Raw genomic sequence first — 15151 nt, forward strand, 5'->3', positions numbered from 1 at the left:
ACCCCTTTTTATGGACATGACATAGAATGTGGTAAAAGGGAATTTGAATTAATATTAAATTAATTTGGATTTAATATGATATTGTGTTATTGGGCAATTGTGATATTCAGCAATTGCACCAGTGTTTTTGCCCTCTGAAGAGCGATCGCATCGTTGGCAGAAATTGCTGCAGAAGCGGTTATTGTTGACTCAGCTACAATGCTTTGTCCTTTGTTATTATGTCTCCCGTTACATGGGTCGACCTGACTTATTCGATAAGTGTATATTATGTAATATTAATTAATGCATAAATATGCGACTGAACATTCTCCGGGCCGTTGAACCATCGCCCAAGTCGTCTGAAAAGCGGCGTGGAATGGGGATCGGGGGTGATGATCCGCGTGGCTCTGCTTGGTTGATTGTTGACGGCCTTGGGTTCCATGATTAATACTTCTTTCGGATAATGAACGCAACAATCAATAGCATTGATATTGCTAGGGCAGCATAAGTAGCGATTTGATGATGCTGCATTGTATTGAGATGGTGTGGCAGCCTTTGTTGATTGATTGCCACCAATTGCAGGCTTAAATCTTCCAATTCTTGAAGATAGTCTGATGTTTGGTTCTCCAATTGTACAGTTGCTGGCGAAGGGGGTGTCGTTAGTAAGCGTATGTCCCAAAATCGAGTGTAGGTCGATTTGACTTCACTGATTGTTGTGCTGAAGGTACTGATGCTTATTTCTGTATTGCGAGCCAGTTCCTTCTAGTTGTATGGTTGACGGAGACCCGTTGCAAACTGCCTGAAGTCTCATTGTAGAGTGTGTTGCAAAAATCCATTTATTTGCTTGCTGAGTTTTGGACCACACCATGTCCGCCTTCGTGTGGGTCACTTCACATTAAGGTGCTGTTTTATTGTTAAACAACTGAAACTCACAGCGATTGTCGACATTGAAGACTGTTTGATGATCAAAGCAGATGTATTCTGCGTTGAGTAGCTTAAAGCAGCGTCGAAATTCTTCTGGAGTAAATCCCATGAATTGATCTCGGTGAGTGTTTACAGTGATGAAAAGTAACACTAACAATGTGGATGTTAGTGTAGGTAATGATAACCTTTTTCACTGTGTTGGTGGCTCCTCTATTTCCGCAATGTCTTGAATAGCATTTTTGGAGCGTTTTGTTGCTACCTCCTCTGAGAATAATGGGGCGAGACGACTGATGGGGCGTTTGTATACGCCGGACGATGTTTTGACATCAACCACTCGTACATGGCTGTCTTGCCCAGGATAAGTTTTGATGATGCGACCCATTGGCCACTTCATTACTGGAAGGTTGTCTTCCTTCACCAAAACTAATAATCCTTTGGTCACGTTTGGAGCGGTAGTTTTCCATTTATGCCGAGTTTGTAGTTCGTGGACGTATTCCGTAGACCATTGTTTCCAAAATGCATGTTTTAAGCGTGAAACCAATTTTCAGCGCTAAACCAGAGTTTTCTCTTGACGATCGGTGTTGACGTCGGGTGCTGCGGTCAAAGGTTCACCGATCAGGAAATGCCCTGGAGTAAGCGCACTTGTATCCGTTGGATCATTTGACATTGGAGTTATGGGTCGGGAGTTGAGAATTGCTTCAATTTCGATTATGACTGTGTTCAGCTCCTCAAACGTCAAGGATGCTGTTTCTGTGGTTGTAACTAGCAGCCTTTTCGCTGATTTTATCGCAGCTTCCCAGAGGCCGCGAAACGATGGGGCCCGAGGAGGAATAAATTTAAAATCCACTTGTTTTTTGTTGCAATGATTTGTGATCAGAGCATGTGCCTTTTCGCTAAATATTGCTTCTTTCAATTCCTTTAGCTTGTTATTTGCGCCGACGAAATTTGTTGCGTTTTCGTAATGTATAGTCTGACACTTTCCGCGTCTGCTAAGGAATCGCCGGAGTGCTGCCAAGAATGCATCTGTGGTTAAGTCACTTACTAACTCCAGATGTACAGCCTTTGTGGAGAAGCAGCAGAATACGGCAATGTATGCCTTATCTGGCCGTTTTCCTCGGATTTTATGGTGGATCATAATTGGTCCGCAGTAGTCAACGCCTGCATTAAGGAATGGGCTTGCTTGCGTGACTCTTTGTGCTGGAAGTTTGCCCATGATCTGGTGCATCAGCTTTGGTCTGCTTCTAGCCATCGTCTTGTCGTTGATAATCCAATATTGTTGTCTTGCGATTGCCCTTAATGCCTGGGCACCGCAATGCAGATTTTCCTCATGAAGCTCTCGCATAATCATTTTAACTATTGGGTCGTTGTACGGTAGCAGGATTGGATGTTTTGCGTTGAACGGAATTTGAGCTTCTTCGAGTCTTCCGCCAACTCGGATAAGCTCATCATCTCCTAGTAAGGGAGATAACGAAATGATCGAACTTTTTTTATCCACTGTTTTATAGCGTTTTAAATCCTCTGTTAACTCAACTTGTTGAATCGTTCGTAGGATCATAGTGCGAGCACGCCTTAGTTCTCCTGCGCAAAGTTGTAGGTGCTCTTTTAGTTTTGTAGCAGAAGCGAAACATGTACGCTACAATACGTTGTAGTTTCTTGAACGAGTTGCTGTGTCTGCATGTATATATCTCTTCTCCAAGAGGGCTAGATGCGATTGGCAAGCGGACATGCTTAGACTTTCTCTCGAGATTGCTGGGCTCAATGATGGGTGGTTTTGTCCATTTATCTCCTGATCCGTGCAAGAATAATGGTCCGTGTAGCCATAGGCTATGATCCCTTAGCTTGCTTGCTAGGATTCCTATTAAAAGGACATCTGCTGCGTTATTGGCTGATGAAACATGACGCCACTGTAGTTGGTTAGTCAATGCCTGGATTTTGGCGATTCGAATTGCTACGAAGCTGTGGTATGTGGACGCCGATGCGTTATTCCAGGACAGTACAATGGTGGAATCAGTCCATCATATACGTGCCGGGGAATCTCCATTGAGTTTAATGATTGTAGGTCCCCCCGGTACTCCATCCATTCGTTTTGGAGTTGTAATGGCAGTGCATCGTCCCAATCATAAATATTTTTGCCTTGACTATGACTGGAGCAAAGAGACCCAGTGGGTCAAAGATTTGGGCCAATTCTGAGCACACGACCCTTTTGGTGATGCGTGTTGCTTGGCTTTTTGTGGTTCGTCCTCGCAGTTGGTCTTGTTTTGGCATCCAAATGAGACCCAGCGTTTTCACGCTGTATTGCTCTAATGTTTCACCTAGTTTGACGTCGTTGACAATGTCCATTTTAGGGATTCCTTGCAAGAGCTGGTCGTTGTTGGAGCACCATTTGCGAAGTTTAAGGCCGAACGGTAGCAATATTTTATTAAGTTCTTGTTGAACTTGTATCGCTTCCTGAATGGTATCCGCGCCAGTGAGACAGTCGTCCACATAGAAATCGTTCTTCAATGCAGCAGATCCAATAGGTAATCTGTTTTGGCTCCAAGTTGCCAAATGATCCCGACATTTCGTTGTTTTTAAGCGATAGTACCTGATATTTTCAGATGGATTGTTTCTCCAGACTATCATCTGATGAAATTGATACTCGGGATTTATCCACACTTGTCGGTACATTTTCTCGATGTCCGCTGTGAATACGTACTTATGTGTACGAAAACGTAGTAGAATGGACATAAGTTCACTCTGAACAGTGGGTCCGGCATGCAGAATGTCGTTTAGAGACTTTCCGCTTGTTGATTTACATGATGCATCAAACACGACCCGTAACTTTGTGCTGGTGCTCTCAGGTTTGAGTACACAGTGGTGTGGTATGAAGTAGTGTTTTTCCGGCACTTGTGTTGCAGGGACCATCTTCATGTGTCCAAGTCCTTCATATTCATTCATGAATTCCACATAGCCTTTCCAGCCTTTCACCAGTCTGGTGAAATCCGTCGCTCTAATGCCAGGAATCTTTTCGTTGCAGTTTCCAAAGACCCCCCCAGGGCTGAAGAGTGTTCGGAAAATGGGAGTTTTACTATCAACCTGCCATCCGATGCTGTTTGTAAGTTCTCTATAAAGTGAGCTTCGCAATGTGCTTCGATTGGCGTGCGTGGTTTTTTTTCCGTCTCTAAGTTGTTCAGAGTCCAGAATTTTTCCATTAGCTCGTTGAGTCCAATTGCACACATGGATGCGGAGTTGTGTGCAGACCTGATTTTTCCTGCCAAAATCCATCCCAATTTTGTATTTTGCAGCAACGGGCCTACTGAATTTGGCTGTTTTTGATCTGGGAGTAGTAGCGAATAATAGTGCTCTGCTCCGATGAGCATGTCGAGTTTTCCCGGTTTATAAAAATCCGGATCTGCCAGTGGGCAATTGTTTGGTATGTTCAAGTTCATTTCATCGAGTGCCTGCGCTGGTTGATCAGCAATTATCTGAGGTAGTACGAATGCTTCAATTCTTTGCGTAAATCCGCCGTGAAGGGATTTTATTAGAACATTTACTCGTGCTCTGCTGGTTTTTGACTGACCTCCAATTCCTTCGATGCGTAATGTTGTATCATTAAGTTTCACTGACAACATTGATGCCATTCGCTCAGAGATCAGGTTGATCTGTGATCCCGAATCCAGCAAGGCTCTGAAATTGGCTCTCTGTCCATTGTTTGCTTCTACTGCTACTTTTGCTGTAGCTAACAGGTTGTAATTATTGTCCAAGTGCAGCAGTGTATTGTGTTTTTTGTCGCACTTGAAACATGTCCGACCTGGGCATGCATTTGTTTTGTGGCTTGTTTTAAAACAGTTGACACACAATTTCTGCTTTTGTACCCAATTTAGTCGTTCTGATGGTGATTTGGAGCGAAACTCATCGCATCCGTAGAGCCAATGGCTTGCCTTCTTGCAGAATGAGCAGAGAGGCGTCTTCGATTTGTGTTTACTGTTGCACATGTTGTGCCTTTTGGCTCTTTCCTTGACATTTGTGTCTTTTTGCCTGTTCCTAGAACTCGAACTCTTTGTTCTAGGAACTGAAGCATTGTGTCTAAGGCCTGTATATCCTTTGAGGTTCCCAATGATTGCTCGTACAAGGCTCTGTTAGTGACATCCAGCTTATTTTTGATGACGGCAATCAGTATTGGATCCCATGTGGATATATTGATGCCCAATCCCTTTAGTGATGCCAGGGATTCGATAGTTGTAACGTAAAACTCTTTTAATGACTTGGAGTCGTCATTAACTGTGTTATAATTTAGGAAGCGGTTCAATACCGTGCTAGCGACGTCTCTGGGATTGTTGTATGTATCAATCAGAATTTCCCAGGCGCTCAAATAATTTTCTTCCTTTAGATCGATATGTCGGATCAATCTTTCTGCCTCTCCAGTTACGGTTGTTTTCAGATACCACATCTTCCGAACTGTGGGCATAGATAGGTCATAGGTCATAGAACTGGGACCATTTTAGTATGTCCCCATCAAACTTGGGAATGTTGATGCGTGGAAGCTGCACGTAATTATTGTTTGATGTCTCTGGTTTTGCCAATGCACTTTGAACCTCTTTTTCCAGGGTCAGGTAGGCTTCCATGTTGTATCCTCCTTCTTCTGGGTTATCGTATTCCTCGTGGATAGTAAAATGGACTTCTTGTGCTTGAGTCCATAGTGATTTTATCAAATCACTTGATGTACGTCCTCCCGCCTCTGAGAATTGTCTCAGAATGCGTTTTATGGACTCTACTATGGCCTTTTGTCGGCGACATAGTGAAGGCAATTTTCTGTAAGCCTCCGTTGGTTGCTGGCTCCGATCATTCGATTGTGGTTCGACATTTTGACCCACATGAGCACTTGATGCCTGATTTAGCTTGTCCATGCTTTCAGTAAACATCGCAACGTACGTTTTTAGTGTTTTACGCAAGTCCTCACGAAATTTAAGGTAGTGGTCGGTCTTATATGCCTTTGATATCTTGGTGTCGATTTCGTTAAATCTATTCCATGCATCCTCGAGAGCCGCCTTTTTTGTTTGGAAGTACGTTATATTCTGTTTCCTTTCTGGAGAGTCTTTTTTGAAGTTCCTAATTATCTTCGAAATTTCATCTCCAATTTCTTGCTGCTGCTTATTTAATGCCTCTGTGGCGGCAGCGTGTTCCTCCTTGTGGGAATCCATTTCGCCTCTTAATTATACTTTGACCCGTTGGGAGTATTTTATTCGCTTTGCAGCTGGATACGCTTCTATTCGCAACCGATGTGGTTCAAAGTATAAGTACAGACGACGTACTGGATGGAGATTTTGTGCTGGTGAAACGCACTTGTGATCTTGATATTATTATCGTTGATCTTGTTGGCTGATGATCTGAAAGTGACAGATCTGCCAATTTGTTCTACTTATTGGTAGGAGATTCTACCGTAAGTATGTGGCTTGTTGCCAGTTTGTGTCTGCAGATTTTCCTGCGTCGGGGTCACCAAATGTTAATGTGTATTTGTGTGTGTGTTTTGGTATGCATACAATACATAAACCGTTTACAAATTTGTCGTCGCAACTAGAACTTGAACCAGTTGGACTGCGGAGAGGGTTTCCTACGTCTAGCAAATGAGGCTCTGAAGACACGGCGACAGCCTCTGTTGATTGCAGTTGTAGAGAATGAGTGAACAGGCAGTGATGGTACTGTTTCTGATACTGATTTTATTCAACAAACTTAAATTCTATTTATAGGTAACAAAAGGTACAGAAAGTGCTGAGTCTAGTAAGAATATGGTAAAAGGGAATTGGAATTAATATTAAATTAATTTGGGTTTAATATGATCTTGTGTTATTGGGCAATTGTGATAGTCAGCAATTGCACCAGTGTTTTTGCCCTCTGAAGAGCGATCGTTGGCATCGTTGGCAGAAATTGCTGCAGAAGCGGTTATTGTTGACTCAGCTACAATGCTTTGTCGTTTGTTATTATGTCTCCCGTTACATGGGTCGACCTGACTTATTCGATAAGTGTATATTATGTAATATTAATTAATGCATAAATATGCGACTGAACAGCGCCATTGTATCAGTTATTTTTTTGAACAGTTCAGTTAAATTTGCCTGTCGAACATAAATAGGTGGTGGTCCAAGTATTTTTCTCAAACGAAATAAGGTTGGAAGGTTTATTAAAAGCAATTTACGCGGGTAAGATGGCAGTCACACACCTGCATCCCAGTTTAGGCCACGCAGAAAGTCAAAAAGTCAAAAATTTTTTCTGGACTTATTCTATACGGTCCTGGTATACTTTGTATTGAGGGTACCATACATAATCGGATGAAGAAGCGAGATAAAGAGATTCTTCGTTATATAGGGGTCGTCAAATTCCTTTGACCCCCTCTTTATTAACCAATGGCCTTATTGACCATGGTAGAAATGTGTTCAGGAAACTTTAACTTGGGGTCTAGTTTAACACCAAGATCAGAAATATCCTAATATTGGGCGCGTTCACCAGGAAAACTTGATCAGCGATCAGAGATGGACTTATTCCAATAGTGTTGGTGAACGCACATGATTTAGTGATTTTGATGCAAGAATTCATGAATCAGATTTTGAGAAATGGATCGTGAAAATAGTACGGTCCATTGGTCTCGTGAATGGTGGATTGGTTTTGGCTTATATCGATAGCTGACATAACAATTAGAATATGCACTAAATCGCAAAGGAAAAGAAATAAACAAAGCAAAAATTAATAAAAAATCATGCAATTGGCGGAATAATTCAGTTTTACGAAGAAATATTAGAATTTTACGTGACTGTATTTTGTTGCGAATCGCGAATTTTCGAAGAAAATATCAATAGGTCATGAGCCAATTGTATTGGCGACGTATGGACGTATGGACCAGACCTCAAAACATGATGGATAAGATCAATCACTGATCGCTGATCAAGTTGTCCTGGTGAACGCGCAACATTATCCCTAATATTTGACAATCAAAGGTCCTACATATAATTAAACACACGACTTTTGTAATACTTTTTTCAGGTACACTATGCTAGGAGCAAGCTTGGTGTGTGAACAGGATTGGCATAAATTGCTCAAAAGCCCATCAAATTCGAATGGTACGCTTGCACAAAGAAAAGGAAAAGTTGGAAGACCCAGAAGAGCCAAGGATTAATAATATTAAATGTCTTTTATGAAATGAACTTTTATTTTAGAACACAATTAATTTTATAGATTATCTTTAAAAATTCAATTAAATCAAAATGTAATAATCCAAAATCTATCCCCTATCCCACTCCGTAAATGGAAATATATATAATTATTTTTTTATACAGTTCTAGATTGAAAGGTAAACTAAATTGCCGTCGATATTATTATGCGATTTTAAATAGTCTGTTCCAAAACGACATAACATCACCAATGAACATAGCATTACCTTAATACCTTTAAAAATGGCATTAACTTCGATTTGTGGCCGGGTTCACAGAAATTTGTTTAATCTTTGAATGTGGTGGCTGAAAGAAAAGGCCCCCTGGTTCAATAATAAGGTGACACAGTAAGATGGAAAAAGTAGGTTTTTATTTTTATTAGTCTTAATATACAGATTTCGGGAGTAAAGAGATTACAGGCTCGTCCACGAGGTTTCCCTTCAAGGCCTTCAAGGTGATCAGGAAGGCTGATATTGACCATATTCGAGTCCAGATGGACTGCCTTGATTGTTCTGGCGACGCTGCTTTTATTGCCAAAAGCTGTCTGTTGTGCCTCTTCTTTGTCCCTAACGTTTTTAGCTGGACGTTTGGGTTTGATCCATGGTGTAATATAAGTGGTTTTCTTGTTTAGTCGGAGTTGCCTGTGTGGCCAGGCAACTGCGAAATATTCTTTATTATTATTAAGTATTTTTAGCTTAGTAGCTAAGGATATTGCTTCCCGAAAGGCCAGGCAGCTTCTGTGTCGTTCCATGAAGGACACGGCCTTGTTATGCTAATTGGAATGGTTAGTGCTTCAGGTTGTGTGCTATCAGCGTTGTCGCGTCATCATCTTCGGCGGTATGCGCTTATGACAAGCGCGATTTCTCTACGCGGTGTGAACCAAAAGACAAATAAAAGTGAGGTGAAATTTAACCGGGATTATAAACGACGCGTAAAATCCAAAACCAACGAAGAAAGAATATCAATGAAATAAATAAATCATAACCGTTAAATCGCTGCATAGAGAGGGAGCTGCAGGGAGGACACACGCTTCCAACACAATTCTGCGTAAAAAAAAATATAAATAACAACATCAACAACAGAATGAAGACCCTAAAATCGACAGCAGACGACTCTATAATTATTATAAGGACGACCCCATAAGGAGAGTAGGGAGACCAGTTAAATTAATATAATTAATACTATACAAATTATAATCGGTGATAGATAGATTTGTTTTATTAAATGAAACTCTTTTAATAGAGTAAAATAAACATCAGAATTCGAAAAGTTAACAAGGCCTAACGCGGAATCAAGGAACGATATCAGATCGTTCCTTCCGTTCGATCTCGTCAAGCAATTGATATCAGTTCAAATAGCCCAGGTCAACGAGCTTTTAGGTGCCCTAAAACAACAGTTGGAAGCAACAACCCAACAGGTGGTAGATTACACAAATCAACTAAATTTAACTTTTTCTTCAGACTGTGGACCAAAATGACTTTTTCTGATGGATTTCGAGATTTAAAAATTTTTTTAAATATTTTTTTTTTATGGTTTTTAAGAATTTTAAAAATCTGATGTTTTTTTTCAGAGGTAGTGCTTCTATTTTTCACATAACTTAAGTATCTTGTATCTGGTTGCATAGAACTTTGCAGTTCTGAAAAGCTGACAAATGCGGCTTAAAATCCGACCCAGACACTTTGTATCTGCAGCTTAACGCCTGGAAGATTAAGCTTTCAAATTCAAATTTCATTATTTTTTTGCGGTATTTTTTCCCAAAATTCCCAAAAAACTCTTGCTCATTAAAATGGTTAAGCGTTAAGTCAAGCCCTGGACTGTTAGAGATGGACTTCCGAAATATTTTATATACATCTAATACAGCGATGCCCAGGCCCATTGCCCACGGAGCCCATTTGTTTTTGTAATTGCCCTCAGCATAGGAAACAAATTCTTGTATGCATACATAGTTTGTGATGTGTACCAGCATACCGAAATACTTTGCATACTTTGTGTGTATGCGATCCGTCCAGCAAAAACCGGTTTTATCTCTTCTCTGATTGGTGTTACCCTACTTTTGTTATGATTTTGTTGTTGTCTTTTCTTCAAGATTTTACTGTTCCCTTATTCGTATTTGTGTTTTTGTTTGGGAGTATTGGTGAGTGCCCAGCATACATATATCTACATATATCTAATCTCCTTTACGATTGGACATGTCGTCAGAAATTGCATTGTATCCTCCGGTGCTTGCATTCCGCTGCAGTGAGATTTCTCTGAAGATGAGTGATATTTCACAGATAGCATAGATTTAAACCTCCATCTATGCTATCTGTAAAATAGTTTTAGTCTTCAAGATTATGGGCAAGGCTACTGTATAAAGGCCTTGATACGCTTCCAATAACTCGTTGTGCTCACTCTTGTCTGTCCGCCTCGTCTGTTTTTGCAGCTTATATATAAATACTGCAGAGAGACCAGTTTCCAGATGGATTGCGTACGCACAGTGGTCGATTCTGCCAATCTGGCAGGCTGTTTGAGATGCCAAGCTTTTTTGGCACCTATATTTATCCAAATCAGTTAAAGACTTTGATTTAAACGTTATAATGTTTATTTAGACCGGCGGCTAGCTGAAGCCAATTGCTCGCTCTTTTGCCCAGCCAGATAAATGTTCACAAGCGGGGGTTCAGTATGCAACCTATGCGGCGAGAGATTAGCATAGAACTACTTGGGCCACGACGGCCGATCAATGCAAGAGCCGACGCAGCAGGTGCAGAGCGCCCTTTAACAGGGAGAGCGCAGCAGCACTGCCGAACGCTGGGGACATACATAAGCTTAGGTTTCGATACTCTTATACTAGTTACAGCTACATTTAATATTGTGATAGACGCTTAAGTAGCCGCTGGCCCGAACATACTCCCCCGTTGGAAGCTCGCCTTTCAACTGACTTCTCAAGGGGCAGCAAACACAGCCGAGTAACGGCCCTCCTGATGGTTCCTGAAGCCGTCTTCAAATCAGCCACGCGGCCTACTCCATCCTTGCCTTTGACGACGTCGACCACTCTAGCCAGTGGCCAACGCATTGGAGGAAGATTCTCATCCTTCACCAAGACGACATCGTTGACGCAGAGGTTTTTCGCAGGCGTACGCCACTTCGAGCGCTCTTGCAAAAGAGTCAGATACTCTTCGCGCCAACGCCTCCAGAATGTTTGCTGCAGTTGAGTGACCCGATGCCAACCATCCAGACGGTTGTAGTTGAGCTTCGTTAGGTCAGGCTCGAGAATTGACTGATGCGGGCCTCCCAAAAGCAGATGAGCAGGCTTCAACACATCCAAGTCATCAGGATTTTCTGAAAGCGAGAGCAAAGGGCGAGAATTAACAATTGCCGCGATCTGGCAGATCAAGGTGCGGAGCTCGTCGAAGCTAAGGATGGATGGCCCAACTGAGCGGTACAGGTGATACTTTGCGGACTTCACGGCCGCTTCCCACAATCCGCCAAAGTGCGGAGAGCGCGGGGGGATGAAATGCCAGTCGATGGTGTCAGCCAAGCAGGATTCATGGACTTCTTTCATGTGCGAGTCGCTCAGGTAAAGCTTCTTCAGCTCCAGAAGCTCATTCTTAGCGCCAACGAAATTTGTAGCATTGTCCGACCAAATATGGCTTGGCCTTCCTCGAGTGGACGTAAAACGTTTCAGTGCGCCTAGGAACGATGCGGTGGTCAGATCTTTAACAAGCTCCATGTGTATGGCCTTAGATGTGAAGCAAATAAACACGCTTATGTAGCACTTGATCGGAGGCCTCGTGCGGATTTCTGATCGGTAGAAAAAGGGTCCACAATAGTCCACTCCAGTTACTTCGAAGGCCCGCGATCCTTCCAGACGCTCCTTAGGCAAGTCCCCCATAATGTGCTCAACCATGCGCGGCCTCGTTCTGAAGCATCTTACACACTTGCTAACCGCTTTCGAGACGGCTTTGATTCCTCCAATAGGCCAATATTCTAATCGAATTTTAGCAAGCAAGGCGCGAGGTCCGGCATGGAGGTTCCGTTGATGATAATAGCTTATCATTGCAGATGTTACGGGATGTCCCTTGGGCAAAATAAGCGGGTGCTGAGCATTAAACGGGAGCGATGAGTTGCCGAGACGACCTCCAACTCGAAGTAAACCCGACGGATCGATGAACGGAGATAGCGAACTGATGGAGCTAGACTTCCTGACTTGCCCATTGCGTCTAATCTCCTTTATGTCCGACCACAAACTTGCCAGCTGAACGTGTCGAACAAGAAGATGCGTTCCTTGCTGTATGTCAGAAACCGTGAGTCCAGGATGTCTAAGACGATGAACGAATTTATACATGTAGGCGAATGTGCGCTGCATGCCAAAGAAAGAATTAGCAAATTTGCATCCGGACGTGAGATCGGCATGTGGAGACGCGATCAGCAATACACGCTTGCGAAGCTCAATGGTCGGAGTTTCAGAAACGGCAGATACAGGCCACTCATCCTTAGAACCTAACAAAAACGAGGGGCCGTGAAACCACAGCTCTGACTGGATGAGGTAGCTGGGAAGCGAGCCTCTGGAGAGGATATCAGCGGGATTCAACAATGTGGGAACATAGCGCCATTCCATGCCTTGCGTCAACTCCTGAATTGTTGCCACTCGATTTGCCACGAAAACCTGAAATTTGGCTGGCTCATCCCGAATCCAAGATAACGCCGTAGACGAATCCGACCAGCAGTAAAACTGACCTGGGAAAATTCCCGTCTCCTTTAAGTTGCGCATAACCTTCGCAAGCAAATGGGCTCCACTCAATTCCACCTTTGGAATCGACAATGATTTTAGTGGCGCCACTCGAGACTTTGAGCACAAAACATTGCTCGACGACTCCCCTTGCCTGGACACGACATATATGCAAGCACCATATGCTTCCATGCTGGCATCACAAAATCGATGAACCTCTACAATTGTGCCGGAATTATGGACAACGCGAGGAAAGGAAATGCGAGAGATGCTTGCCAAACTGTTTCTCAGGTCAATCCAAGTTGAGTGCAGCGCTGTCGGTAGGCTTTCATCCCAGTCCAAATGTTCTCTCCAAAGCTGCTGAAGAAAGATCTTGCACCTGACAATAACAGGATTAATCAATCCAAGAGGGTCGTAGAAACGCGCAATAGTTGACAAAACCGACCGCTTGGAGGGCCTTGAATTCGAGTCCAGCGCGGACAAGGCAACCAGCAGCTGATCCGACGCAGGGTCCCAAGCTAAACCAAGAGTTTTGGTAATGTCGCTTCCATCATGAAACCGTAGAAATTTCTCCACGTCGTCCTCCGGAATTCCATCAAGCACCTCCTGGTTACTCGAGCACCATTTTCTAAGCTTAAAGTTACCGCAAGACAGTAGACTTGAAGTTTGGCGCATCTTTTCCATGACCTCTGCGACCGAGTTGCCGCCAGAGATGAGATCATCAACATAGAACTCCTGTTGCAGAGCAGCTGAGCCAAGAGGGTAGGGATTACCCTCGTCGATGGCCAGCTGGTGCATTGCGCGGACCGTATGTGACGGTGTCTAATGTGTAGACCTGAACCTCGGACTGGATGGAATCTCGCCATAGGATACACTGGAGAAAATTGTCGGGCGGAGATACCTTTACGCAGCGGTACATTTTACAAATGTCACCAGTGAGAGCGACGGGATATGTGCGGAACCGGATCAGTATGTTAAACAATGCTGGCTGAATAACAGGACCTGTCATCATCACATCATTTAGGGAGCATCCAGTTGATGTAGCTGCAGAGCCATCGAAAACGACACGGAGCTTCGTCGTGGTACTATCCTCCTTTAAAACGCAGTGATGAGGCAGAAAATACTTGCAGAGGCTACGTGAGTCAGGATGGACTTTGGACATATGCTTTAAATCAGTATACTCCTTCATGAAAGCTGAGTAACGCTCCTTGAGCGCGGGATTACGATCCAGTTTTCGCTCCAAGCTGAGAAATCGTCGATACGCCTGAGTATAGGACTCTCCCAAGTGATCAGCATCATGCTTTAAAGGCAGTCGAACAGAGTACTCCCCTGATGGCAACCGTGAAAAGTGGCTTACGAAATGCGCCTCACAATCCGCTTCTTCCTTTGTACTTAAGCTAAACTCCGCACAATTCTCAACTTCCCAAAACATACGAAGAGTTCGATCCAACCTTGCATTCATTCTATCCTCCGAATCCGGAGAATTTTGGGTTGCCAAAAGCGACGAGCTTGTTACCCTCTGTCCACCACCAGATACGATCCACCCAAGCCGGGTCTTCTGCAGAAGAGGCAATCCATCTATGAGCTATGAGCTACGCAGAGAAGGTCATAGAATATGCTCGCGCCAATGAGGAGATCTACTCGCTGAGGATTAAAGAATGCGGGATCGGCAAGCTGAATGTTGGAGGGAATGTTCCAATCGGCTACATTAACTGCCAGACTTGGTTGGCTATCTGTGATTGTGGGTGCGATGAGAGCAGTGAGTGTCGTCGAATAGTCCGAAGTGCGAGACTGCATGCAAATGCTGACGGTGGATCCCTCAGTGGACACGCTAGTATCGCCCAGACCAGAAACAAGGGCAGACGATTGAGTTCTCCTAAGCTGAAGCTGCTGGGCGAACCTGGAGGTAACGAGATGAAGCTGAGATCCTGAATCAAGAATAGCGCGACAAGGAACCAAAACGCCAGATCGATTCTTCACCAAAACAACAGCTGTGGCCAGCAGCACAATATCGGAGTGGAGACCTTGGGCAGCAAGAGAGGTAGACGCATGAGACGGCACACTGCTGGCAGAATCCTGAACCGGCGTAATAGCTCTTGGTTGTACTGCTCGTTCTGGAAGAGAACCAGCTGCGGAGCTTTGCGCTATAGATGAGTCGAAGTGCAACAAGGTATGATGCCTCCTTCCGCAAACTCTACACTGGCCACCTGTGCATGCACGAGTCCGATGACCCGATTTTAAGCAGTTAAAACACAGTGACAGCTTCTTCACTTCTTTGTGACGCAGAAAAGGAGATAAATTTGTGAAGATGCTGCACGAGTTTATTCCGTGGCCCGCTGAATGGCAGAAAGGGCATCCA

General features: G+C 43.6%; 3 protein-coding genes across 3 annotated transcripts in view; 2 read left to right on the forward strand and 1 right to left on the reverse strand.

Annotated features, from left to right (window-relative positions):
* Positions 1-8205, forward strand: part of LOC111081322 (LIM/homeobox protein Lhx4) — a 148939-nt gene extending 140734 nt beyond the window's left edge. Inside the window, exon 5 of the mRNA XM_041595853.1 lies at positions 7918-8205. Coding sequence (XP_041451787.1) covers positions 7918-8050 — 133 coding nt within the window. The 3' untranslated portion in view covers positions 8051-8205. The remainder of the gene's footprint in view (positions 1-7917) is intronic.
* Positions 1-15151, forward strand: part of LOC111076213 (mitochondrial chaperone BCS1) — a 93508-nt gene that overhangs the window by 51047 nt on the left and 27310 nt on the right. The gene's annotated exons all lie outside the window — the stretch shown is intronic.
* On the reverse strand, positions 10252-13590 carry LOC121405070. The gene is made up of 3 exons (XM_041595666.1): positions 11742-13590; positions 11003-11402; positions 10252-10333 (listed from the first exon to the last, which is right to left on the reverse strand). Exons 1-3 carry the CDS (start codon positions 13588-13590, stop codon positions 10252-10254), a joined length of 2331 nt encoding a protein of 776 aa, XP_041451600.1.

Source organism: Drosophila obscura, unplaced genomic scaffold (assembly GCF_018151105.1).
Source record: "Drosophila obscura isolate BZ-5 IFL unplaced genomic scaffold, ASM1815110v1 contig_137, whole genome shotgun sequence".
Classification (NCBI taxonomy): Eukaryota; Metazoa; Arthropoda; class Insecta; order Diptera; family Drosophilidae; genus Drosophila; species Drosophila obscura.